The sequence below is a fragment of the Bacillus rossius genome, chromosome 11, assembly GCF_032445375.1.
Source record: "Bacillus rossius redtenbacheri isolate Brsri chromosome 11, Brsri_v3, whole genome shotgun sequence".
Lineage (NCBI taxonomy): Eukaryota > Metazoa > Arthropoda > Insecta > Phasmatodea > Bacillidae > Bacillus > Bacillus rossius.
This window is the reverse complement of record NC_086338.1, coordinates 24636361-24661664: the sequence shown is the minus strand read 5'-3', so window position 1 is coordinate 24661664 and position 25304 is coordinate 24636361. Positions and strand designations below refer to the sequence as shown.

Here is a 25304-nt window from a genome sequence, read left to right as displayed (position 1 = left end):
GTTTTCGCCATGACTAACTCCCCTCACTCTTAATTCTAGACTAAAACTAGATAAGTTTGGCCCAGGTAAAACCTCCATAGACAGAGGGAAAACCCTGGGCACATACATGCGGGATGCAAAGGTCATGTATTATTACAAGCAGGTGGATTACGCCAAATTTTAGCATTTTGTATTTCTTTTCTCTGTGTGAATAAAATAACAGTTCTTAACGTAGTTGCTAATACTGTACTATATTTCTAAAAAAAAAAAATTACGAAAACCCCTGACATCGTCACCATAACAATGATAAATTTGCAAAATAATTAAGGCACATTTTTTAATGCTACGAAGCACACTCTTAAGAGAAATGTTTTAAACTTATGTTGGGATGTAACTAATATCTTAAAAGCATTCTGAAACCGTTACTTTGAGGGAAACCTTAATATACCGAACACCATACCATCTATTAATCGAGTACGATTTTCGCTTCTTAAGACCCATTTGTCTTCAAAATGCACTGTACTGTGTAAGTAATAAATCAGTCTTAAAATCAGTTAATTATTTTATCTTCCTATTTCGTATTCTAATTGAAATAAATATCAGATAAGCATGTGTTACTTGTATCACGACATCAAGGTATTATTTATCAGTAATTAATATTTCATTTTATTTTTTTGTTAACTAATGTGCATAGGGCAGTGCACTAGACATCACTACCTGTGTGTAGTGTTGCGTTACACTTTTTAACGCATTAGAGTTTACATAAAATGATAAATTCAAAATTTCGTTTAAAAGTATAAATATCAGCGATCAATTTAATTAATGTCCAGTATAACTCAGTCAGTAAAACATTCGGAAATATGTATAGGACCTGTTAACCTAAATATTTGTTAACAGTTAAACTGAACTAAGATGTGTTAGAGTGGTTTTTTCTCTGTCCGTATATTAGAGGTATGGAACATCAATAAATATAGTTTAAAAAACTAAAGAAACATGCTTTTAAAGATTATCAAACTAAAAAGTTAAAAATAATTCTAAAATTTAATTTATGACAATAGTATATAAGCAATACTAGTATAAATGAGAAAAAAAACTTGAGGCGCTTTGTGCCATATTTTTTGTATATTAAGCGCCCCATGCTTTTTTCTCATTTATACTAGTATTGCTTATATACTATTGTCATAAATTAAATTTTAAAATTATTTTTAACTTTTTAGTTTGATAATCTTTAAAAGTATGTTTCTTTAGTTTTTTAAACTATATTTATTTTTAACTTTTAAGTTTGATGTTCTTTAAAAGCATTTTTTTTTTAGTTTTTTAAACTATATTTATGTATAATTATCATAGGGAAATGAGTTACCGACACTACCTATTACCATCTGGGATAACTATTTGGAGTTGCAACATCACAAAGAAATGGTAAAGTCTCTCCGAATCATTTACAGTTAGATGTATGGATATAATCTTATAATTTACCAGAAAAAAAAAAAAAAAAACATTTTTTTTGTCCGGCGTGGCCGGGAGTAGAATCCGCGATCGCTGAATACGCAAGCTGACATATTCGATGTCGCACGCCTTAGACCGCTCGGCTAACTAACATGATGAAATTGTTGGGACATTTTACAGTGATGAGCCACTCACTCTTAGTCGAAAGAGTTACAGATGGACAGACAAACAAACATACAGGTGAAGCTAATATAAAGCATGTAACAAAATACGCATCTGTCGCCCATTTACTTTAAATACAGAATTATAAACTACATATTGTGAAAACATTCTGCAGCAGTTTTTGCTGAACGGAAAAACACGGATGAGAAGACAGACGAAATGTTTTTGGTAAGTGATTTTTCGTCAAATGAAATGGAACAGGGCAGTGCTTATCAGAATGCAAATTACAGAACTACTTTTGTGCAAGGAAATGTATTTTACAAAGACATTTCAAGATAAATCACCTTTAAATGAAATAGATCTTGCTGACATGGAAGAAATAGACTTAGATTTAGAGGCCAGGCCTCTTTCAAGTGACGAAATTTCTCTTGAAGGACTGAAATATGTTTCTGGCTATATAGCTCACCGTTTCAGAAATAAATATCCTGACCTTGGCACTACGGATTTCAATTCGGAGGATGATAGCTGGATACATGTACAATCAAAGGGTAACTTAAAATGTCCCACTAATGAATTTTTTGAATTAAAAAAGATCGCTGAAATGTGTTTTGATAATATTCATGGCAACAATTTGTGCAAAAAAGAGCGGATTTTTGAATCACTGACTAAAATTATTTGCGGAACTACTGAAAATAAATATCCAGAAGAAGTTATATACTGTTTTGTCAGGACAAGAACGTATATGCGTATCAAGTATTTGAACATGAAATATTTTAACGAACAAGACCAAAAACGCAAAGAAAGAAATAAGATGAGGAAAACTACCCTCTAAGATTTTTCAGTGTGATAGTGTCCACTTTCCTTCACCATAATATGTATGTTCATAATTTATTTACGATGTTTTTTAATTACTATATTTAAGAAAAGCATTTATTGTGAATATCGCAGCAATTATGTAGGGCTTAAGGTATTTATTGTATTCCAAATATTGAGTATGTCATTTTTATTGCCTTTATTAAAAATAATATATATATTAACAATGTAACAAAATTGCGATATTTTTGTATTGCTATTGCAATTTCGTTTCTTGTAAACATTATTGTAGACTTTTTAATATTGAAATTAAATTTGCTATAGGGTTGTTTGTATTTTAATTTTACAGTTATAAGATTTTTTATATGTTGTTTACTGTTTACAAACATTTTAAAAATATTTCCTTGACCATATTTCCATTTCCATGGCAATAGTCTTGTTAGCTATTCGGGTAACTCTTCTACATGAATGATAAGATGGTGCGACATCTAAAACATATCACACCACCTTTACATAACTATTAAACTAAGAGGTGTTTTCTTTACATAATATTAAAGCACAATGTTTCCTTGTGGCGTAGGTGATTTAGAATTTCCATTTATCTAGAAAAATGCGCTTTCAGAATGTATTTTAACACACAGTGTTTCTGAAGGTTTTTGAAGAAAACAATTGACTACGCGTTTTATTTTTTTGCAGCTGAACTCGGGCACGTGCATGAAATATAATTAATCCGTAGGAAGCGCAATGGTTTAAAGTATTGATGTTGAAGATTTGAAAAGATTTATTGAAATAGTGTGAGAGAACGAGCGAGTTGAGTGAGATGATCTGCGGGAGTGGCAGAGGTTAGCTCTCAGCCACATGACGTAGTGCGCAGTTGGGGAGAAAAAAATAATCCATTCCGCCTCCCTATGGAACTGCTAAACCTTCCCCTCCTCCGGGCACGATAGAACCGTATCGGCTGTGTGTTAGAGGGAGAGGGAGATAAAACCTTCGAGGTTCTGTTAATTCCTCCTAGATGGCAGGCCGCAGAGCGACCGCCAGCAACACCCTTCCCGTATGAAGGCCATCTCACCACTGACGAGCTGGAACTAAGCTCCTGACCTCCCTACATAGTAACTGTCACCCACATAGGCATCTGGACTCTTTAGTGGTCATATGATACAAAATTCATTGTTTTCGGGCCTGTGACCGTTTTTTACCGTGCACCAATCGCCTTAAGGTGGTGACAGCGTGTATGAAATGTGCAGAACATGGCGCGAGTTGAGCCGGGTAAGAGGTGGCAAGAGGAGGCCAACCTGCTTGTCGGAGTCCTTGTTGCGACTGCCCGCGGTTATGAGCCGCTCGCAGTAGCAGCCTTCCAGCAGCACCACGCCCGACGGCCGGCTGCACGACTCCGAGTCGTAGTAGAACAGCATGTTCTGCAACAAGACAGCACCGTGCTGCACCCACCGCACTGCGAACCACAGTTGCACAACAATACACAATATTGTACCATTCTGAATCATCCAACCACACCGCACTACACTGCGCACCACTGCAAACCACTCCACCACACTGCCACACCCTGCAAGACACTGTACCGAAATTAAACATAATGCAACACAATTCATCAAACGAATCCTCACTGAACCATGCTGCCGCACAATGCACCACACTTCACACTACTTCACACCACAGCACAACTGCGAAACCCTGCCTCACATTGCACCACACAAACCATAATACATGAAATTGCAACAAATTATCACACACCACTGCTACACCCTGAACAACTCTGAAAACAAATGCAACAACCTGCAGCGCACTGCACAACACTGAACCATAATGTACCACACAACACCTAAACTTGTACACCACTGTAAAACAATACACCAACACTGCAGACCACGTTACACTACTGAAAAACCTTATAAAACCCTGAACGATACTGAACCATACTGCACACACCCCACTATACACAGCCTGCCAATGCTGCACCTACACCACACCATTCACCACTGTACATCATTGTAACATCCTGCCAACACTGGACCACAATGAACCATGCTGGACAATACTGCACCACGCTTACAGGGGTTTAATATGTCAGAGATGTGTTAGTTTTCTTCCCTGATTTTGTGTTAACCTGGCAGGTCAGCTAACAGCCCTTAGGAGTTACACTACCAGCAAAGCTACAACCAGCTTCGCTCAGAATAGTCTCGTCCTGTTTACGAGAAAATGGCCGGGAATCCCGAACACGTGGCGAGGTTTTTATGTATAGGATAGTTCCTCCTGAAACAGGCGTCAGGCGGTGGATTGTGATTGTCGGTCCGCCATCTTGGATTGTGACATCACGGCGGCCATTTTTGACTCAAAATTCCTCAAAATTCCTCAAAAATGACTCAAAATGACTCAAAATTTCCCGTTTTTAAGAAAAAATTTCCCGTTTTCAAGGGAAAAATTCCCGTTTCAAGGGAAAATTAGAATTTCGAAAAACCACAAAAGTCGTTTTGCCTTAAAAACCACAAAACTCCTGATATAGGCTTAAGAATCCATGTCTACAGCCTCCGATTAGCCTCTTTTAGGATTATGACGTCACCGTTGCAATTTCCGTTACGGTCGCCATATTGAAAATCCGCAATTTGTATGTTAGAAAATCGGGATAAATTTTAAAAATCATTAAAAAATTTAAATAATCGAATTAAATAAAAATCTCTAAAACCACTGTTGCAGTTATCGTTACGGTCGCAATCTTGGATTATATAATTGTTTCATATTTCGTTACACCCGCCATCTTGGTTGAGTACCATGTCATTCTTACACTTTACTTTACGACTACCATATTGGATCCTATTAATGTTGCAATTATCGTTATGGTCGCCATCTTGAAATTTAGACGCCATCTTGGAAATCCGTATTTTTTATGTTATAAAATCGGTAAAATCTCCAAAATTCATCAAAAAAATTAACCTAATAGAATTCTGATTGATTATATCGATTCACGTCCTCGGTTCGAAACCGGTGAGGCCAAAAAATAATCACAACAGATCCTTCCTCCACAGAAGCCACCTACAGATTGACCTACCACCACCAATAACAAGGTATTTACCATCAGCTGGTATGATGTTATATCAGCCATCTTGTCTTTGTCCGCTGGAGGCCGCCATCATGTTTTCGTCTGCTAGAGTATGCTGGCGACATGTTAGAATAATTTTCTGTTCTCCATACCTTTAACCTCTACTGTTGGCATTAAACTTTGACCTTGACCTTGAACTTTGACAATGACCTTGAACTTTGGCCTTGAACTTTGACCTTGACCTTGAACTGTGACCTTGACCTTGAACTTTGACCTTGACCTTGAACTCTACCTTGACCTTGAAATTTGACCTTGACCTTGAAATTTGACATTGACCTTGAAATTGATCTTTGACTTTGACCTTGATGTCCATCATGGATCCGTCATTTTATGTTCACTACATGCTACCAGGAGATACCACATGCTAGTGGTCATTACCACCATCATGTTTTCGTCTGCTGGAGGACACCATATTGTGTGTACTTGTCTTTCCATCATGCTAGATTTATTCTAACATGCTACAGTGCAGTAATCATAATTTATTATTACTGAGGTGCCCACCATCTTGATATTTGGCCGCCATCTTGAAATCATGTAATTATTTAGCTAGAAATGCGTGAAAAATTCCAATAGACTCCAAAAAAATCAAATTATTAATTTACAAATTGAATCGATGAATTCCTGTCCACGGTTCGATTATTGACCAGTGACAGTTGTAACTAATTATTAAATAAATTTTAGATTCCGTTTTCCATTACCTTTCGCGGAGTTTATTTATCATTCACTCTACGAAAAACAAAACAAGTCAATATACCTGACCAACGAATTAATACAGTGCCGATTAGCCTATTATGAAAGTCTAATTTTTCAATAATCTGAATAACCTATAAGATGTTCATGTACAAAGCCACACATATAGAACAATTGTCTTCAGTCCATGATACCGAGTCATGTCATTATTAGACGTAAATATTAGTCATTTCAGGACCGCATGACCTTCGTCGTTAGCTAATTATATTCAATTAATCCATCGTGACATTTTTTATACATACTTAAGAACCAATTGACCTTAAAAAATATTTTAGTAACGCCAAGAGGTTTTAAACTAGTAAATATTCAATCACTACATTTTGTACTACGTGCAATCAACAAAAAGGCAGCACCGACAACGAAAATGCAGCACCACCAACGAAAAGGCAGCTCATTTGGGAGCACCGACATCGTAAAGGCAGCACCGACAACGAAAAGGCAGCACCGCCAACAAAAAGACAGCTCATTTGGAAACACCGACAACTAAAAGGCAGTACCGCCATCGAAAAGGCAACTAATTTGGAAGCACCGACAACGAAAAGGTAGCACCGCCAACGAAAAGGCAGCTCATTTATCATTGACTCCAAAATTCATTGGCTCCAATAGTCATTGTATCCAATATTCATTGTCTTCAATATTTAATTGGCTCCAATATTCATAAGCTCCAATATTCATGGGCTCCAAAAGGCTCCAAAAGGCTCCAACAGTCTTTTGGTTCCTAAAGTCATTGGCTCCAATATTCATTGTCTCCAATATTTATAGGCTCCAATATTCATTGGCTCCAATATTCATTGGCTCCAATATTCATTGGCTCCAATATTCATTCCCTTCAATATTCATTGGCTCTGATATTCTATGGCTCCAATAGTCATCGACTCCAATATTCATGGGCTCCAATATTCATTGGCTCCATCAGTTATTGACAACATTTGTCTTTTGGTTCCAAAAGTCTTTTTAAAAGGCTCCATCAGTCTTTTGGCTCCAACAGTCTGTTGGCTCCTATAGTCATTGGCTCAAATAGACATTGGCTCTAATATTCATTGGCTCCAATATTCATTGGCTTCAATATTAATGAGCTCCAATATCAATTTTCTCCAATTGCTCCAAATGCTCCAACAGGCTCCAAAAGGCTCTATCAGTCTTTTGGCTCCAACAGTCATTTGGCTCCTATAGTCATTGGCTCCAATAGTCATTGGCTACAATATTCGTTGGCTCAAATATTCATTGGCTCCAATAGTCATCGGCTCCAATATTCATTGGCTCCAATATTCATTGGCTCCATCAGTCATTGACACCAACAGTCATTGACACCATCAGTCTTTTGGTTCCAAAAGTCTTTTGGCTCCAAATATATTTGCCTAGAATTCTTCGAGTCTAAGAGACTATGAGGCCACATGGCTACGAGTCTAAAATGATCTAGCTGGTTACGAGTTATACATGGCTTGCGAGGCTACAGAGCTACGAAGCTTCTAGTACACAAGTTTAGGTGACTGCGAGGATACAGGACTACAAGTCTGCATGAGTACTTGACTACGAAGCTACTAGTCTACAAGGCTCCAGTTGCCGCATCTGTCTTCGAAGGAATTTTCTCTTTTGCTCCAAATGCTTCATCAGCATTATGTTATAAGATTACAAGGCTGCTTGCTTACGTAACTTCAAGTCTACGAGGCTAAGAGCCATGAGGGTCCAAGTCTATGCGATTCCGAGTCTTCAAGGTTACGTGATCGCGAAACTATAGGACTACGAAGCTTCAAGTCTACGAGGCTACTTTGATACGTAGCTACAATTATACGAGGTCCCAAGACATCATGTCTAAGAGACTATGAGACCACATGGCTACGAGTCTAAAATGATCTTACTGGTTACGAGTTATACATGCATTGCGAGGCTACAGTGCTACGAAGCTTCTAGTACACGAGTTTACGAGACTAAGAATCTTCAAGTTTACGAAACTGCGATGCTACAGAGCTACGAAGTCTCTATAAAACGTGTTTACGTGACTGCGAGGGTAGAGGTCTACAAGTCTGCATGAGTACTTGACTACGAAGCTACTCGTCTACAAGGCTTGCCGAATCTGTCTTCGTCGGAATTTTCTCTTTTGCTCCAACTGCACCACCAGCATTATGTTATAAGATTACAAGGTTGCTTGCTTACGTAGCTTCAAGTCTACGAGGCTCCAAAGCATCATGACTACGAAGCTTCCAGAAAGCATGGTTACGAGACTGCGAGGCTACAATTCAACGAGGTCCCAAGACATCTTGTCTACCCGACTTTGAGCCATGAGGTTACGAGACTACGTGACTACGAATCTGCAAGTTTACGAGACTGCGATGCTACAGAGCTACGAAGTCTCTAGAAAACGAGTTTACGTGACTACGAGGATAGAGGTCTACAAGTCTGCATGAGTACTTGACTACGAAGCTACTCGTCTACAAGGCTCCAATTGTCACATCTATCTTCGACGGAATTTTCTCTTTTGCTACATCTGTACCATCAGCATTATGTTATAAGATAACAAGGCTACTTGCTTACGTAGCTTCAAGTGTACGAGGCTCCAATACATCATGACTACGAGACTACGAACCATGAGGTTACGAGACTATGCGATTGCTAGTCTTCAAGGTTACGAGACAGCGAGGCTATAGGACTACGAAGCTTTCAGAACGCATGCTTACGAGACTGCATGGCTAAAAGGCCGCATGGCTACGAAACTACATGACTCTGACTGCAATAGCACCATTCAGTGGTGTGAGTTAATTTATCTCATGCAAAATAACCTGTTTAAGTAGTGTCGATTATTGTCATCAGATGACGCCACGTGTTGCTTACAGGTAAATATAATTTATTTATTTTATGCAGGATGCGGGATGCTCACTAACGATCGCAATAGAACGATGGTTTCGCTAGACTCCAAGGAAAAGTATGTTTGTTCTTCCAGTCAGTGTTTCACAGATTTCTCAAAGCATATTATTAATTTGACTGAGTAATGATATTTTTTTAAATTCCACCTGATTAAAATATTGCAAGTTTTGATTTAGTAGCAGAAATTAACGAATTAAATGTAACTTCAAATAAAATGTCATGACTCATTAGACAAAAAAATCCATGCAGAGAGCGGTTTCTCAGAATAGTCAGAAGCACTTGAAGAAACTACAGGAATGATAGCAAGAACACGGAAAAACCATCAAAATATTGACAAGAATAATCAGGAGCTCACGGAGAAAACCATCATAATAATGGCAAGAATAATCAGGAGCTCACGGAGAAAACCACTATAATATTGACCAGATTAATCAGAAGCACTCGGAGAAATCCGCCACTTGTTTTCTTTGATATAATAAAATTTAAAAAAATATTTAAAAATAAAATATTTATCAAAAAATTTAATACCAAAAAATTTTACAAAAAATACATAAATAGATTCTGCTAGCTTGTAAACTTATCATTGTTGAGCAAAGATAGAGTTTTAGTACAAGCCAGAATTTTATGTATTTTTTGTAAAATTTTTTTGGTATTAAATTTTTTGATAATTTTTTTATTTTTAAATATTTTTTTAAATTTTATTATATCAAAGAAAACATGTGACGGATTTCTCCGAGTGCTTCTGATTAATCTGGTCAATATTATAGTGGTTTTTTCCATGAGCTCCTAATTATTCTTGCCATTATTATGATGGTTTTCACCGTGAGCTCCTGATTATTCTTGTCAATATTTTGATGGTTTTTCCGTGTTCTTGCTATCATTCCTGTAGTTTCTTCAAGTGCTTCTGACTATTCTGAGAAACCGCTCTCTGCATGGATTTTTTTGTCTAATGAGTCATGACATTTTATTTGAAGTTACATTTAATTCGATAATTTCTGCTACTAAATCAAAACTTGCAATATTGTTATCAGGTGGAATTTAAAAAAATATCATTATTCAGTCAAATTAATAATATGCTTTGAGAAATCTGTGAAACACTGACTGGAAGAACAAACATACTTTTCCTTGGAGTCTAGCGAAACCATCGTTCTATTGCGATCGTTAGTGAGCATCCCCCATCCTGCATAAAATAAATAAATTATATTTACCTGTAAGCAACACGTGGCGTCACCTGATGAAAATAATCGACACTACTTAAACAGGTTATTTTGCATGAGATAAATTAAGTCACACCACTGAATGGTGCTATTGTAGTCAGTTAGAGTCATGTAGTTTCGTAGCCATGCGGCCTTTTATCCATGCAGTCTCGTAAGCATGCGTTCTGGAAGCTTCGTAGTCATGATGCTTTGGAGCCTCGCAGACTTGAAGCTACGTAAGCAAGCAACCTTGTAATCTTATAACATAATGCTGGTGGTGCAGTTGGAGCAAAAGAGAAAATTCCGACGAAGACAGATTCGGCAATTGGAGCCTTGTAGACGAGTAGCTTCGTAGTCAAGTACTCATGCAGACTTGTAGACCTCTACCCTCGCAGTCACGTAAACTCGTTTTCTAAAGACTTCGTAGCTCTGTAGCATTGCAGTCTCGTAAACTTGAAGATTCTTAGTCTCGTAAACTCGTGTACTAGAAGCTTCGTAGCTCTGTAGCCTCGCAATGCATGTATAACTCGTAACCAGATAGATCATTTTAGACTCGTAGCCATGTGGTCTCATAGTCTCTTAGACATGATGTCTTGGGACCTCGTATAATTGTAGCTACGTATCAAAGTAGCCTCGTAGACTTGAAGCTTCGTAGTCCTATAGTTTCGCGATCACGTAACCTTAAAGACTCGAAATCGCATAGACTCGGACCCTCATGGCTTATAGCCTCGTAGACTTGAAGCTACGTAAGCAAGCAGCCTTGTAATCTTATAACATAATGCTGATGAAGCATTTGGAGCAAAAGAGAAAATTCCTTCGAAGACAGATGCGGCAACTGGAGCCTTGTAGACTAGTAGCTTCGTAGTCAAGTACTCATGCAGACTTGTAGTCCTGTATCCTCGCAGTCACCTAAACTTGTGTACTAGAAGCTTCGTAGCTCTGTAGCCTCGCAAGCCATGTATAACTCGTAACCAGCTAGATCATTTTAGACTCGTAGCCATGTGGCCTCATAGTCTCTTAGACTCGAAGAATTCTAGGCAAATATATTTGGAGCCAAAAGACTTTTGGAACCAAAAGACTGATGGTGTCAATGACTGTTGGTGTCAATGACTGATGGAGCCAATGAATATTGTAGCCAATGAATATTGGAGCCGATGACTATTGGAGCCAATGAATATTGTAGCCAATGACTATTGGAGCCAATGACTATAGGAGCCAAAAGACTGATAGAGCCTTTTGGAGCCTGTTGGAGCATTTGGAGCAATTGGAGCCAATTGATATTGGAGCTCATTAATATTTAAGCCATTGAATATTGGAGCCAATGAATATTGGAGCCAATGAATATTGGAGCCAATGAATATTGGAGCCAATGAATATTGGAGAAAATGAATATTGGAGCTAATGTCTATTTGAGTCAATGACTATAGGAGCCAACAGACTGTTGGAGTTAAAAGACTGATGGAGCCTTTTGAAAAGACTTTTGGAACCAAAAGACTGATGTTGTCAATAACTGATGGAGCCAATGAATATTGGAGCCCATGAATATTGGAGTCGATGACTATTGGAGCCAATGAATATTGGAGCCAATGAATATCAGAGCCAATGAATATTGAAGCGAATGAATATTGGAGCCAATGAATATTGGAGCCAATGAATATTGGAGCCAATAAATTTTGGAGACAATGAATATTGGAGCCAATGACTATAGGAACCAAAAGACTGTTGGAGCCTTTTGGAACCTGTTGGAGCCCATGAATATTGGAGCTAATGAATATTGGAGCCAATGATAATTGAAGACAAAGAATATTGGAGCCAATGAATATTGGAGTCAATGTGTAATGGAGCCAATGAATATTGGAGCCAATGAATATTGGAGTCAATGAATATTGGAGACAATGACTATTGGAGCCAATGAATTTTGGAGTCAATGATAAATGAGCTGCCTTTTCGTTGGCGGTGCTACCTTTTCGTTGTCGGTGCTTCCAAATTAGTTGCCTTTTCGATGGCGGTACTGCCTTTTAGTTGTCGGTGTTTCCAAATGAGCTGTCTTTTTGTGAGCGGTGCTGCCTTTTCGTTGTCGGTGCTGCCTTTACGATGTCGGTGCTCCCAAATGAGCTGCCTTTTCGTTGGTGGTGCTGCATTTTCGTTGTCGGTGCTGCCTTTTCGTTGTCGGTGCTTCCTTTTTGTTGATTGCACGTAGTACAAAATGTAGTGATTGAATATTTACTAGTTTAAAATCTCTTGGGGTTACTAAAATATTTTTCAAGGTCAATTGGTCCTTAAGTATGTATAAAAAATGTCACGATGGATTAATTGAATATAATTAGCTAACGACGAAGGTCATGCGGTCCTGAAATGACTAATATTTATGTCTAATAATGACATGACTCGGTATCATGGACTGAAGACAATTGTGCTATATGTGTGGCTTTGTACATGAACGGCTTATAAGTTATTCAGATTATTGAAAAATTAGACTTTCATAATAGGCTAATCGGCACTGTATTAATTCGTTGGTCAGGTATATTGACTTGAGTTGTTTTTCGTAGAGTGAATGATTAATAAACTCCGCGAAAGGTAATGGAAAACGGAATCTAAAATTTATTTAATAATTAGTTACAACTGCCACTGTTCAAGAATCGAACCGTGGACAGGGATCCATCGATTCAATTTGTAAATTAATAATTGATTTTTTCGGAGACTACTGGAATTTTTCACGCATTTCTAGCTAAATAATTACATGATTTCAAGATGGCGGCCAAATTTCAAGATGGTGGGCACCTAAGTAATAATAAATGATTACTGCACTGTAGCATGTTAGAATAAAACTAGCATGATGGAAAGACAAGTACACACAATATGGTGTCCTCCAGCAGACGAAAACATGATGGTGGTAATGACCACTAGCATGTGGTATTTCCTGGTAGCATGTAGTGAACATAAAATGACGGATCCATGATGGACATCAAGGTCAAAGTCAAAGATCAATTTCAAGGTCAATGTCAAATTTCAAGGTACAAGGTCACAGTTCAAGGTCAAAGTTCAAGGCCAAAGTTCAAGGTCATGGTCAAAGTTCAAGGTCAAGGTCAAAGTTTAATGCCAACAGTAGAGGTTAAAGGTATGGAGAACAGAAAATTATACTAACATGTCGCCAGCACACTCTAGCAGACGAAAACATGATGGCGGCCTCCAGCGGATTTAGACAAGATGGCTGACATGACATCATACCAGCTGATGGTAAATACCTTGTTATTGGTGGTGGTAGGTCAATCTGTAGGTGGCTTCTGTGGAGGAAGGATAAGATGTGATTATTTTTTGGCCTTACCGGTTTCGAACCAAGGACGTGATTCGATATAATCAATCAGAATTCTATTAGGTTAATTTTTTTGATGAATTTTGGAGTTTTTACCGATTTTATAACATAAAAAATACGGATTTCCAAGATGGCGTCTAAATTTCAAGATGGCGACCATAACGATAATTGCAACATTAATAGGATCCAATATGGTAGTCGTAAAGTAAAGTGTAAGAATGACATGGTACTCAACCAAGATGGCGGGTGTAACGAAATATGAAACAATTATATAATCCAAGATTGCGACCATAACGATAACTGCAACAGTGGTTTTAGAGATTTTTATTTAATTCGATTATTTAAATTTTTTAATGATTTTTAAAATTTATCCCGATTTTCTAACATACAAATTGCGGATTTTCAATATGGCGACCGTAACGGAAATTGCAATGGTGACGTCATAATCCTTAAATAGGCTTATCGGAGGCTGTAGACATGGATTCTTAAGCCTATATCAGTAGTTTTGTGGTTTTTAAGGCAAAACGACTTTTGTGGTTTTTCGAAATTCTAATTTTCCCTCGAAACGGGAATTTTTCCCTCGAAAACTGGAAATTTTTTCTTCATAACGGGAAATTTTGAGTCATTTTGAGTCATTTTTGAGTAATTTTGAGGAAATTTGAGTCAAAAATGGCCGCCGTGATGTCACAATCCAAGATGGCGGACCGACAATCACAATCCACCGCCTGACGCCTGTTTCAGGAGGAACTTTCCTATACTACTTTTATGGAATATGTATTTTCGGTAAATTCGCGTAGTCAAATCTAGAGTATCATATCCTACTGATATAATCGTATCCTATTGAGATAAATGTTGGTGTAAATGTGCGTTCTTTTCGTTAAATGTGCTTCTTCTTTTTTTTTCTTTTTTTTTCTTTTTTTTAGTTTGCTTCAAAATTTATGTCATTTTTATAAAATTTGTATATGCAATGTTGAACTCAGAACTGAATATTTATTGGATAAACAAACTCTTGGTCTTGTTGTAAGTGTAAAGCATTTTTCAGGTATTCTCTGTCTATAGTAACCATAAAACATACTAAGTTATTTGGCCTATGTTCTTGTAATAGGTTATCCCACCAAAAACATTCTGTAAAAAAATTAGCCAAGTCTCGGTGGAGCTGCTTGTTTATCTCTAAAAAGTAATGAAATCTAGACAAAGTCGTGCCAAGTCTAAGGTTCCTTACTGCGATTTCTTTATTATTATAGTTAATGTTGTGTGACTTGGCCGTTGAACATTCTTTCTACGTTAGTGGGAACAAGTCAATTTTGTTTACACGTAAAGTTATATCTGTTTGTTAAGCGAGATAATAGCCCATACTGGTATAGGTAATTGTTCGCTAGTGTATCATTTTAAGCTGTTGTTGATTGTGCAACACATGCATTCAGCATTGACAATTCTGACTTCTGCTCTCTTCTTATTATAGCGTCAAATCGACCACCGATCTAACATAAAATAGATGTACAGATGGACTTCTATCAATGATGAGAAGTCCGTCTGTACTGGAAATAATTTTTTATACTGTTTGTTTCAGGCTCGCCTACACATAAGTATTATTGAAATACGCAGCTTTATCAAGCCTACAATTGACTGGTTATTGAATCAACGTTTTCCAAGTGGCAATTTTCCATTGTCAATGGGTAGCGGTTCTGGCGACAGATTGGTGCAATTGTGTCATGGAGCACCTGGTTTTGTACCCTTGTGTACCCTTCAACGGCCAAGTCACACAACATTAACTATAATAATAAAGAAATCGCAGTAAGGAACCTTAGACTTGGCATGACTTTGTCTAGATTTCATTACTTTTTAGAGATAAACAAGCAGCTCCATCGAGACTTGGCTAATTTTTTTACAGAATGTTTTTGGTGGGATTTCATTTCTTTTTGTAGAAACGTGGGCATATTGATTTATTTTATTAGATTTTCTTATTTGACACAATTTTTTTTCTTTTTAATAGAATTTTTTTTATTATTACAAATCTTTCTTTTCTTTTTTTCCGATTCTGATTCTTGTACAGTAGCAACAGTTTTTCGTATTGCCCATTCGCGTGCATTATTAATTCTTTTAGACGGTTTAGACGGTTTAATTTCTGAAAGATCGGCGCGGTATTTACGCCTAAGCCGGTTGTATTCGGTGATCGCTGAAGCTTGAGCTTTTATACTCTTTAAGTCAACATTTATGAGGTGCACCCCATGAAGATTGGTTACTCGTGAAAGCGCCACGTAGGCTTGGCCACAAGAGAATATGGAGGTGCCAATGTCCATGAGGACATTTTTTAAACTTAGACCTTGGCTCTTGTGAATTGTTAGGGAATACGCCACACAGATTGGGAATTGTTCTCTGTACACGTATGCCCGGGTATGATCTCAAATTTTGACCTAATAGGAAATAATTCGTGAATCAAATTATTAGCGAATTTTACTACCAATTGTTTAGACTTTGTTTGGTCTTCCGGGTCCCACCTCACTTTTTGTACAACGCCTATCGACCCATTCACTAAACCTAAACTAACATCAATGTTTCTCCTAAGCATTACTTTAGCTCCCTCTTTAATGATTATAGTTTCTTCCAGTCCAGCAGTCATCGACGCATCATCTTCATATTTTTGTAAACACGCCCGGGCTTTCGTTGTCATACATTTTGAACAATCCAAGGAATCTTTAGCAACTAACTTTATCCATTGGCGTAGCTGTGTTCATAAAGTTGGGGGGGGGGGGGGGGGGGCAAATAATGATTTTGATGTCATGTAAACCCATTCCCCTTTTACTAAGACGGAGGGTCCGGGGGTCCTCCACCGGAAAATTTTGATTTTAAAAGTGAAAAATAGCGCTTTTTAAGCAGTTTTTGTATCTAACCATTGGATACATCGATGTTAAAATTATTATTGTTTCCTTAAGTTAAAATTTGAGAGTGAAGAAATTACAAATAAAGTTGGGCAGAATAATATTATAAAATAAAATTATCACGGTCTAAAAAGTTGGGGGGGGGGGGGACAGTTCCCTCCACCCAAAAAGTTCAGGGGGACACGTCCCCCCTGTCCCCCCCCCCGGTTCCTACGCCCCTGACTTTATCTCGGGGTGCGGAATCGCTTTCAACATAGCATTATTTAACTGCATACACATATTTCTAGTCGGTAGTAAACAAACAGTATCTTCTGGTAAGTCCCTCAAACATTGTGCTATTTCCATTAACCTTCCTTCATTGGAATGCGAGAGCAGAGGTATCAATCGGTTAGACAGTATATCTCTGTCTGATTGAGTTGTAACTCCTACTCTAATTCTTTTTAACATTACTATAAACGTAGAATCATCCAGCTGTCTCATATTCAACGTAAGTTCGTCGTAACTAAAAAGTTCAGTCCATAAGTTTGGAATACTTAAGGAGCCTATAAGTTTATTAATTTCTGAAGGGGTTAGTTTTTCAAATGGCGACTTTTCTCTAACGGGTGGAAGTTTCAAAAGATCCCCAAGCACTAAAATATGTTTTTTTCCAAACCAACCATCTTCTACATCAGAAGTATCAAACACTCCGCATAAACGAAGATTTATGTAGGCTAAAGTTACATTAGATATCATAGACAATTCATCTATAGTAAATAAGTTAAAACTTGAAGTACTTCGTCTGAAAGCGGTTTGTATTTAGGAGTTTGTTTATGCTCTACGGGCAGTTGTAGTAATCTGTGAACAGTTAATCCATTTACGTTAAATGCTGCAATTCCAGTATATATAAATAAACTAAACCTAGAATACTAGAAAAGTACTTACTTATAAACACAAACGCGATTTGAAGTACTGCCTAACTGTAAATTAAACCTACAAAACTAAGAGTACTAAATAACTAACAATTAAATAAAGTATTCAATTAAAAGTACTTTTAAATCTAATATTTCAGTAATAATCAGTAATCCGTCACTAATCATAAATTTCCTAACCTATTCAAATCTTCGAATTGTTATAATAACAACCTGCTAATAAACTTAGCAAACCTCACGAAATAATAAGCTAAATCAACGAAATGCAAACAATCCCTCCTAATCCCTAGCAAACATTTCAAGCGCAGTAGAAGAATGTTGTAAACGACTGTAACGCGGCCGGTTGCCACTTCGCAATATAAGGTTATCGGAAAAACAAACTTAAGCGTGTTTTAAAATACAGTCAGCGCCATCTAGCGACGTGTGCGGGTATCACCGCCACTCTTAGTCCAATGACTTATATTTTGACCAAATTTTGAGCGAAATTATTTAATAATGTAGTGTAAATTGTTTATTTAATTTTTGTAATGTTCGAGTAGTTTAAAGTTAATCGTTCGACTATTTCTTCTTGTAAACTTGTAAGTATAAGTTTAAAAGCCAGTCTAGTCTTATCCAGAGTTTTCCTTTAATTTTATTTGTAAGCGTATTAAAAGCAGAAGGGGAGGCATTCGCCCAGCAGTGGGAAGCAATAGGCTAGATTAAATTAGAAGATGTGTCCCACTACGCTGGATTTTTGCATTGACAGTCGATTTTTTTATGTACCAATAGTAGAAGGGGGCATTACCATATCTCTAATACAGCTGAGACAAGCTGAGGGTTCTTCATCAGATACTTCAGACCTTCGATTTTTGACTTCAAATGAAGAGGCAAACAAAGTTGAATATTTTTTGTAAAGGCGGTATGTCGATCTTTAATAGTTTGGTTGGGCTCTTGTGTTTTCAAATAAGGGTCACCAGGTACTCCAGATCTTAGATTATCCTAGTTTTTATAGTTTTCCCTTTATGTGGCCATTAAACCCTAACTCTGTACCAAATTTCAGCTCTCTGAGTTTATGGGAAGTACTAGTTCTATTCTGATGATCAAGAGTGAGTGAGTGAGTGAGTGAGTGTCATAAATGCGAAACTTTGCTTTCGCTTAACTTCGGAACTAAATGACCTACATACTTGAAATTTTTTTTAAGTATGTTATTTTATAGCTTACTGGATGACGAAAATTTCTGCGTTCTGGTCTTATCCAGAGGTTCTCAAATAGGGGACTGAAAATGCGGCGAAATGGTTCCAGTGAAGGATGGTACGGCGGTGTTTGCTTCGCGCTCGACTTGGCGGGGGCACTGCCGTGCCCCCCGATATCCATACTGTAGTTCTGACAGTTCAGAGCCTCTTGTCTTGTCTGCTTGTAATATGTTACATTTTTTTTGTAAGCAATAATAGGTAACGTCATTAAATGCCTTGTGGTTTGGAGACTCTTGGCCTACACGTCTGGCATTGTACATGAACTATTTGAAAGCTATTCCAAGTATCGAAATAAATATATCTCTTGTTTCAGATATGCTTGGCTTACACGCACTGACATTGTACATTGCCTGTTTAAAATGTCTGTCGGGTTTCGACAAAGGAGGCCACTTGACTACTGACTGTATGTGCATGACCAGTAAATGTACATACCTGGCCAACCTACTGGTTGTGCCTGGTGAACCTGGTAGACGTGTCTGTTCAAACTATCTGACGTCCCTTACCTGGCAACCGACTGGAAGTACCTAACCCCCAACTGTACATGTCTAGCCAACAACTGATCGTCCTAGTTGCTGATTGAACATGCCTAGCTGCAGACTGCACATGTCTGGCCACAAACGTAATGTGCTTGGCTGCCAATTACGTGGCTGACTACTGAATATAAATGCCTGGCTACCAACTGGTTACGCCTTGCCACCTACTAGACATGTGTTCCTAGACACTGAATAGACGTGTCTGGCTACAGGCTGGGCATACCTTGCCACCAACTTGATGTGTTAGCCTGACCAACCGACTGTAAGTGCGTGTCTGGCCAACCTATCTAATGTTCCTAGACAACCAATTGGATATAGCTGGCCACCGACTTTATTTGCCTGGCCACTGTTTGGACATGCCTGGTTAATTGACTGTCATGTATAACTGCCCGGAAAACACATGCAAAGGACTCGCTTCAACTTTTAAGAAAACTGTAGAAATCGGGAAACGCTAGTAATTTCCTTGTCTGTACTTGCAGAATTTATCTAATAATTTTTTAATTTATTTTATATGTTGCTTTATTTTTTGAACCTGTCACTTTTATGATAATTTTAATTAATAATAATTTTTTAACTGAGGTAATTGTTTTAATAAATTATTTCGATAAATGATATGTTTTGATAGTTTTTGGAATTTTTCCCAAATTTCTAAGTCAATAATTACAGAATATTAAGATAGCGCCCAAGACGGCTGATAAGATGACGGATGTAATGACGGTATTGTGATAGACACTCTAACAGGTAAAAATTAAACTGATATGACTGCAGCACAATCTAGCAAGCGGCGTATGTACTGCGTGACACTAGCGCTTCTTATATCGATTACTGAAAATAAGATGGTGACATCGCTCTCCAGCAGACTATGTGTGTTAACCATCTCTCTTGGTAGAAAGTACTGAAAAAAAATATGGTGGCAGTTCCCTCTCGCAGGTGATGTAATTATTCCTAAAAATAAAAATAATTCAAGTCCTAATATATGTGTTTTTATTTTATATACCTTACTAAATTGTCGGTCTGGTAAATGTCTCGATGACCGTGTGGTCAAAGGTTCGAAATTACTTTAATATACTTACACTTATGAAGAAACTTAAATTATGTTTGACCCAGTACCCGAGGGGTGAAAGCACTGAGTTAGTAACCTAAGGGTCATGGTTTCAAATACGCTCAATTTCGAGATATTTTTAACTTATTTAAATATTTTAAGAAACCACCATAAGAACTAACATAAAACTAGTTTTACAGTATAAGTAGCCAATACCGAGAAACAGATGACTATGCACGATGGTAATGCTCCTCGCAAGTGACACTAGTCAACTAGCAATCCACTGTGCAAGGATTGTGGACGAAAAAGACGAAAGTGCTCGAAGATGGTCCACAAACTCCCGATCACAGGCATCGAGTGGCGGAAACATTCGAACATGCCTGAATCCTTACGATTGACAAGCCACCACCAAATCATAGTCCCATAAGAAATACGTAATCTTCGAGGCCCCCATTTTACACTCCTCAGTACCAGTCATGGGCGTCGCAACCGGAGTCTTCAAATAATAAAAGTCTTCAAATTCGTCCCCTACAATAATATATTTAGTTTCGTAGTTATATTAAAAATATGATTTCTGTGATATAACCCATATGTTGCTCATGGTGCATTTAGTCCAATCGTGGTAATGTGAGCACTTTTTAATTCGATCTTCGTGTAAAATCAAAATCAGGTCCGATACCGAAGCGCGCCGATAGCAGAAAGCCGAGACGAGTCGAGCCGATCCGATCAAGTGCGCGGCCTTCCATTTGATAGCATGGGTTCATATTACTACCGTCTGCTGCGAGCCGAGCAAGTGCGCGTCCTGATTTAGCGCTTCGCACTTCTTTGTCTCGGACAGCTGGCTAGCTTAAGGCGATTGGTGCTCGGTAAAAAGCGGTCACAGGCCCGAAAACAATGAATTTTGTATCATATGATCACTAAAGAGTCCAGATGCCTATATGGGTGACCGTTACTATGTAGGGAGGTCAGGAGCTTAGTTCCAGCTCGTCAGTGGCGAGACGGCCTTCAAACGGGAAGGGTGTCGCTGGCGGTCGCTCTGCGGCCTGCCATCTAGAAGGGACTAACAGAATCGCGAAGGTTGTATATCGCTCTCCCTTTAACACACAGCCGATACGGTTCTATCGTGCCCGGAGGAGGGGAAGGTTCAGCAGGTCCATAGAGAGGCGGAATGGATTATTTTTTTGTCCGCAACTGCGCACTACGTCATGTGGCTAAGAGCTAACCTCTGCCACTCCCGCATATCATCTCACTCAACTCGCTCGTTCTCTCACACTATTTCAATAAATCTTTTCAAATCTTCAACATCAATACTTTAAACCATTGCGCTTCCTACGGATTAATTATATTTCATGCACGTGCCCGAGTTCAGCTGCAAAAAAATAAAACGCGTAGTCAATTTTTTTCTTCAAAAACCTTCAGAAACACTGTGTGTTAAAATACATTCTGAAAGCGCATTTTTCTAGATAAATGGAAATTCTAAATCACCTACGCCACAAGGAAACATTGTGCTTTAATATTATGTGAAGAAAACACCTCTTAGTTCAATAGTTATGTAAAGGTGGTGTGATATGTTTTAGATGTCGCACCATCTTATCATCCATGTAGAAGAGTTACCCGAAAAGCTAACAAGACTATTGCCATGGAAATGGAAATATGGTCAAGGAAATATTTTTAAAATGTTTGTAAACAGTAAACAACATATAAAAAATCTTATAACTGTAAAATTAAAATACAAACAACCCTATAGGAAATTTAATTTCAATATTAAAAAGTCTACAATAATGTTTACAAGAAACGAAATTGCAATAGCAATACAAAAATATCGCAATTTTGTTACATTGTTAATATATATTATTTTTAATAAAGGCAATTAAAATGACATACTCAATATTTGGAATACAATAAATACTTTAAGCCCTACATAACTGCTGCGATATTCACAATAAATGCTTTTCTTAAATATAGTAGTTAAAAAACATTGTAAATAAATTAAGAACATACATATTATGGTGAAGGAAAGTGGACACTATCACACTGAAAAATCTTAGAGAGGGTAGTTTTCCTCATCTTATTTCTTTCTTTGCGTTTTTGGTCTTGTTCGTTAAAATATTTCATGTTCAAATACTTGATACGCATATACGTTCTTGTCCTGACAAAACAGTATATTACTTCTTCTGGATATTTATTTTCAGTAGTTCCACAAATAATTTTAGTCAGTGATTCAAAAATCCGCTCTTTTTTGCACAAATTGTTGCCATGAACATTAGTAGGAGTAGTAAGCCGTTACTGGCTCAATGTAAACATAGAAATGTAAACACAGCGCCAGTAACAGCATGGGCGCCGCCATCTTGTTTCATGGGCGCCGCCATCTTGTAACGTGGGGACCGCCATTGTTGTTGACATTGGTTACCAGGGCGCGCCACCGTCTGCTGGAGGCCGCCATCTTAGTTCAGCCTTTAGTTACCGGAGCGCGCCACCGTCGCTCCGAAGTCGGGAATTGTATACAAAAAAACCTGGGCGGTGGGTGGATTCGATCCCGGGGACGCACCAACATCGTGGTCAGGAGGCGTGCGCCTTGACCACTACACCACGGGACCATATGAAGTATGGGGAATTAAATAACGAATATATGCCTAAAAGAAGCTATGCCTAAAAGAAGCTATGCTTAAAATAAGCTATGTTTAAATTTCGAAAAACTAGCTATGCTTAAATTTTGAAAAAGTCATTATAGCTATGTCCAAACCGTTAGCAAATACCGCAACCCCACCCCCCAGCGTATGCTTAAAACAAACACCACCATAATAGCTATGACTAAAGAAACATAACCTCAAAAAAAGCGCCATAATAGCTATGTCTACCCCACCCCCCCCACCAGTATGCTTAAAACAAACATGCCATATTAGCTATGAATAAATACCTGGGAGAAACATAACCCCAAAAAGGCACCATACTAGCTATGTCTACCACACCCCCACCACCAGTATGCCTAAAAAAACAAACACCGCCATATTAGCTATGACTAAAGAAACATAACCTCAAAAATCCCGCGCAGAGAGAGCGAGATGTTGTCCGCTGGAGCGTCACTCATAAACTGCGCAATTATAACCCCCCACATCATATTATAAGCATAATAAAGGCGCCATGTTGTATGCTTAAAACCCCCGCCATACTAGCTATGCCTAAACAGTCATATTTAAATTTCGAAAAGAAATAAATCGAAAAAAAATATATGTTTATAAACCCCCACCCCAAGTATGCCTAAAATCCCCCACCATTATGCTTAACTGTCATGTTTTAAATTTCGAAAAGCAAACCGCCATATCGTTAAATTACGAAATATGCTAAAATCAATTACCACCATATTAGCTATGACTAAACCCCTCCAACCCCACTACAAGTATGCTTAATCGCAATGTTTAATTCCCAACCACCAAATTTCGAAAAAAAAAATGTTTAAATGATACAATCATTCTAGCCATGTCTATAAAACCCCACCCCTGTATTAGCTATGACGAAAACCCTCCACTCCGAGTAAGCTTAATCGCTATATTTATATTTCGAAAAGAAATAAAATACCGCTATATTTAAATTTAAAAAAAAATATGCGTAAAGACCCCACCACTCCACAACCGCCATTATGCTTAACCACCATGTCTTTAAATTTAAAAAAAATCTTAAATAATACAGTCATTATAGCTATGTCTATAAAACCCCACCCCAAGTATGCCTAAAAACCCCTCCACTACAAGTATGCTTAAGCGCAATGTTTAATTTCCAATAGCCATAATTAAATTTCGAAAATAACCCGCCATGTTTAAATATCGAAAAGCAAATACCGCAACCCCACCACCCAGCGTATGTTTAAAACAAACACCACCATAATAGCTATGACGAAATACCTGAGAGAAACATAACCTCAAAAAAGCGCCATACTAGCTATGTCTACCCCACCCCCACCACCACCAGTATGCTTAAAACAAACAACACCATACTAGCTATGACTAAATACCCGTAGCAACATAACCTCAAAAATGGCACCATACTAACTATGTCTACCCCACTCCCACCACCAGTATGCGTAAAAGCCCCGCCATAATAGCTATGACTAAAGAAACATAACCTCAAAATCCCGCGCAGAGAGAGCGAGATGTTGCCTGCTGGAGCGTCACTCATAAACTGAGCAATTATAACCCCCCACATCATATTATAAGCATAATAATGTCTTTAAAAAAATGCTTTAAGTAATAAGCATAATTAAATTACATAATATTAGGATAGCATAGTTAGGACCCCTGCAGTTAACACGTAGCGTTAAGTAATTAGCTGCGGCAAGATTGACATAAGTTACCGAGGTAATAAAAAAAAAAGCAAATAAGCATACATAAAATAAAAACTCACCGGAACGCATCCCGCCCACCCCGGCGATATATAACAAATAAAAACGCAGACGAAAAGATATACTAAAAAAAATAGTAACACCTATGTACGCCGTGTGGACAACCGACAGCGTTTAACGATAAGTAAACCTATAAAATATATTACAAAGCGGGAGTGCCCGCTCACGAATATGTTTTAGTGTTATAATCATAGGTAAAACTTAAAAGTATGTAAAGAAAGTTAAGTATTAAGCATAGTTACTATTATTTTACGTCAAGTAAAAAATAAATATTATACAAACAATGTGTAGTAATCGGCTCTCGGCCAATGTGTTAAGCATTACAAACGCCGTGCTGAGAGCCCCGCTCGTGCGACTAGGAATGTATTAAGGGACCCCTGCAGTTAACACGAAGCGTTCAGTAATTAAAAAATAAAATGTAGCTGCGGCAATATCGTCAGAAACAAATTACGTATGTTACCGAGGTAATAAAAAAAATAAACTATAGGTGCCACCCCCACTCCTAGTATGCTTAAAACACCCACACCCCAAGTATGCCTAAAAGAAACCCCAACCATACTAGCTATGCCTAAATCATTTGCAGCCATGCTTAAAAACCCCCGCCATACTGGCTAAGACTAAATGGAGTGCCACATATACACACCGACATCTTTAAAGTCACAGAGGAGAGCGAGAAAT

At 37.9% G+C, this 25304-nt stretch overlaps 1 protein-coding gene across 1 annotated transcript in view; it reads right to left on the bottom strand.

Moving 5' to 3' along the window:
• LOC134536698 (ras-specific guanine nucleotide-releasing factor 2-like) overlaps positions 1–25304 on the bottom strand; it is a 400528-nt gene that overhangs the window by 267837 nt on the left and 107387 nt on the right. Inside the window, exon 2 of the mRNA XM_063376561.1 lies at positions 3696–3818. Within this exon, the coding sequence (XP_063232631.1) occupies positions 3696–3815 (120 nt within the window). The 5' untranslated portion in view covers positions 3816–3818. The remainder of the gene's footprint in view (positions 1–3695; positions 3819–25304) is intronic.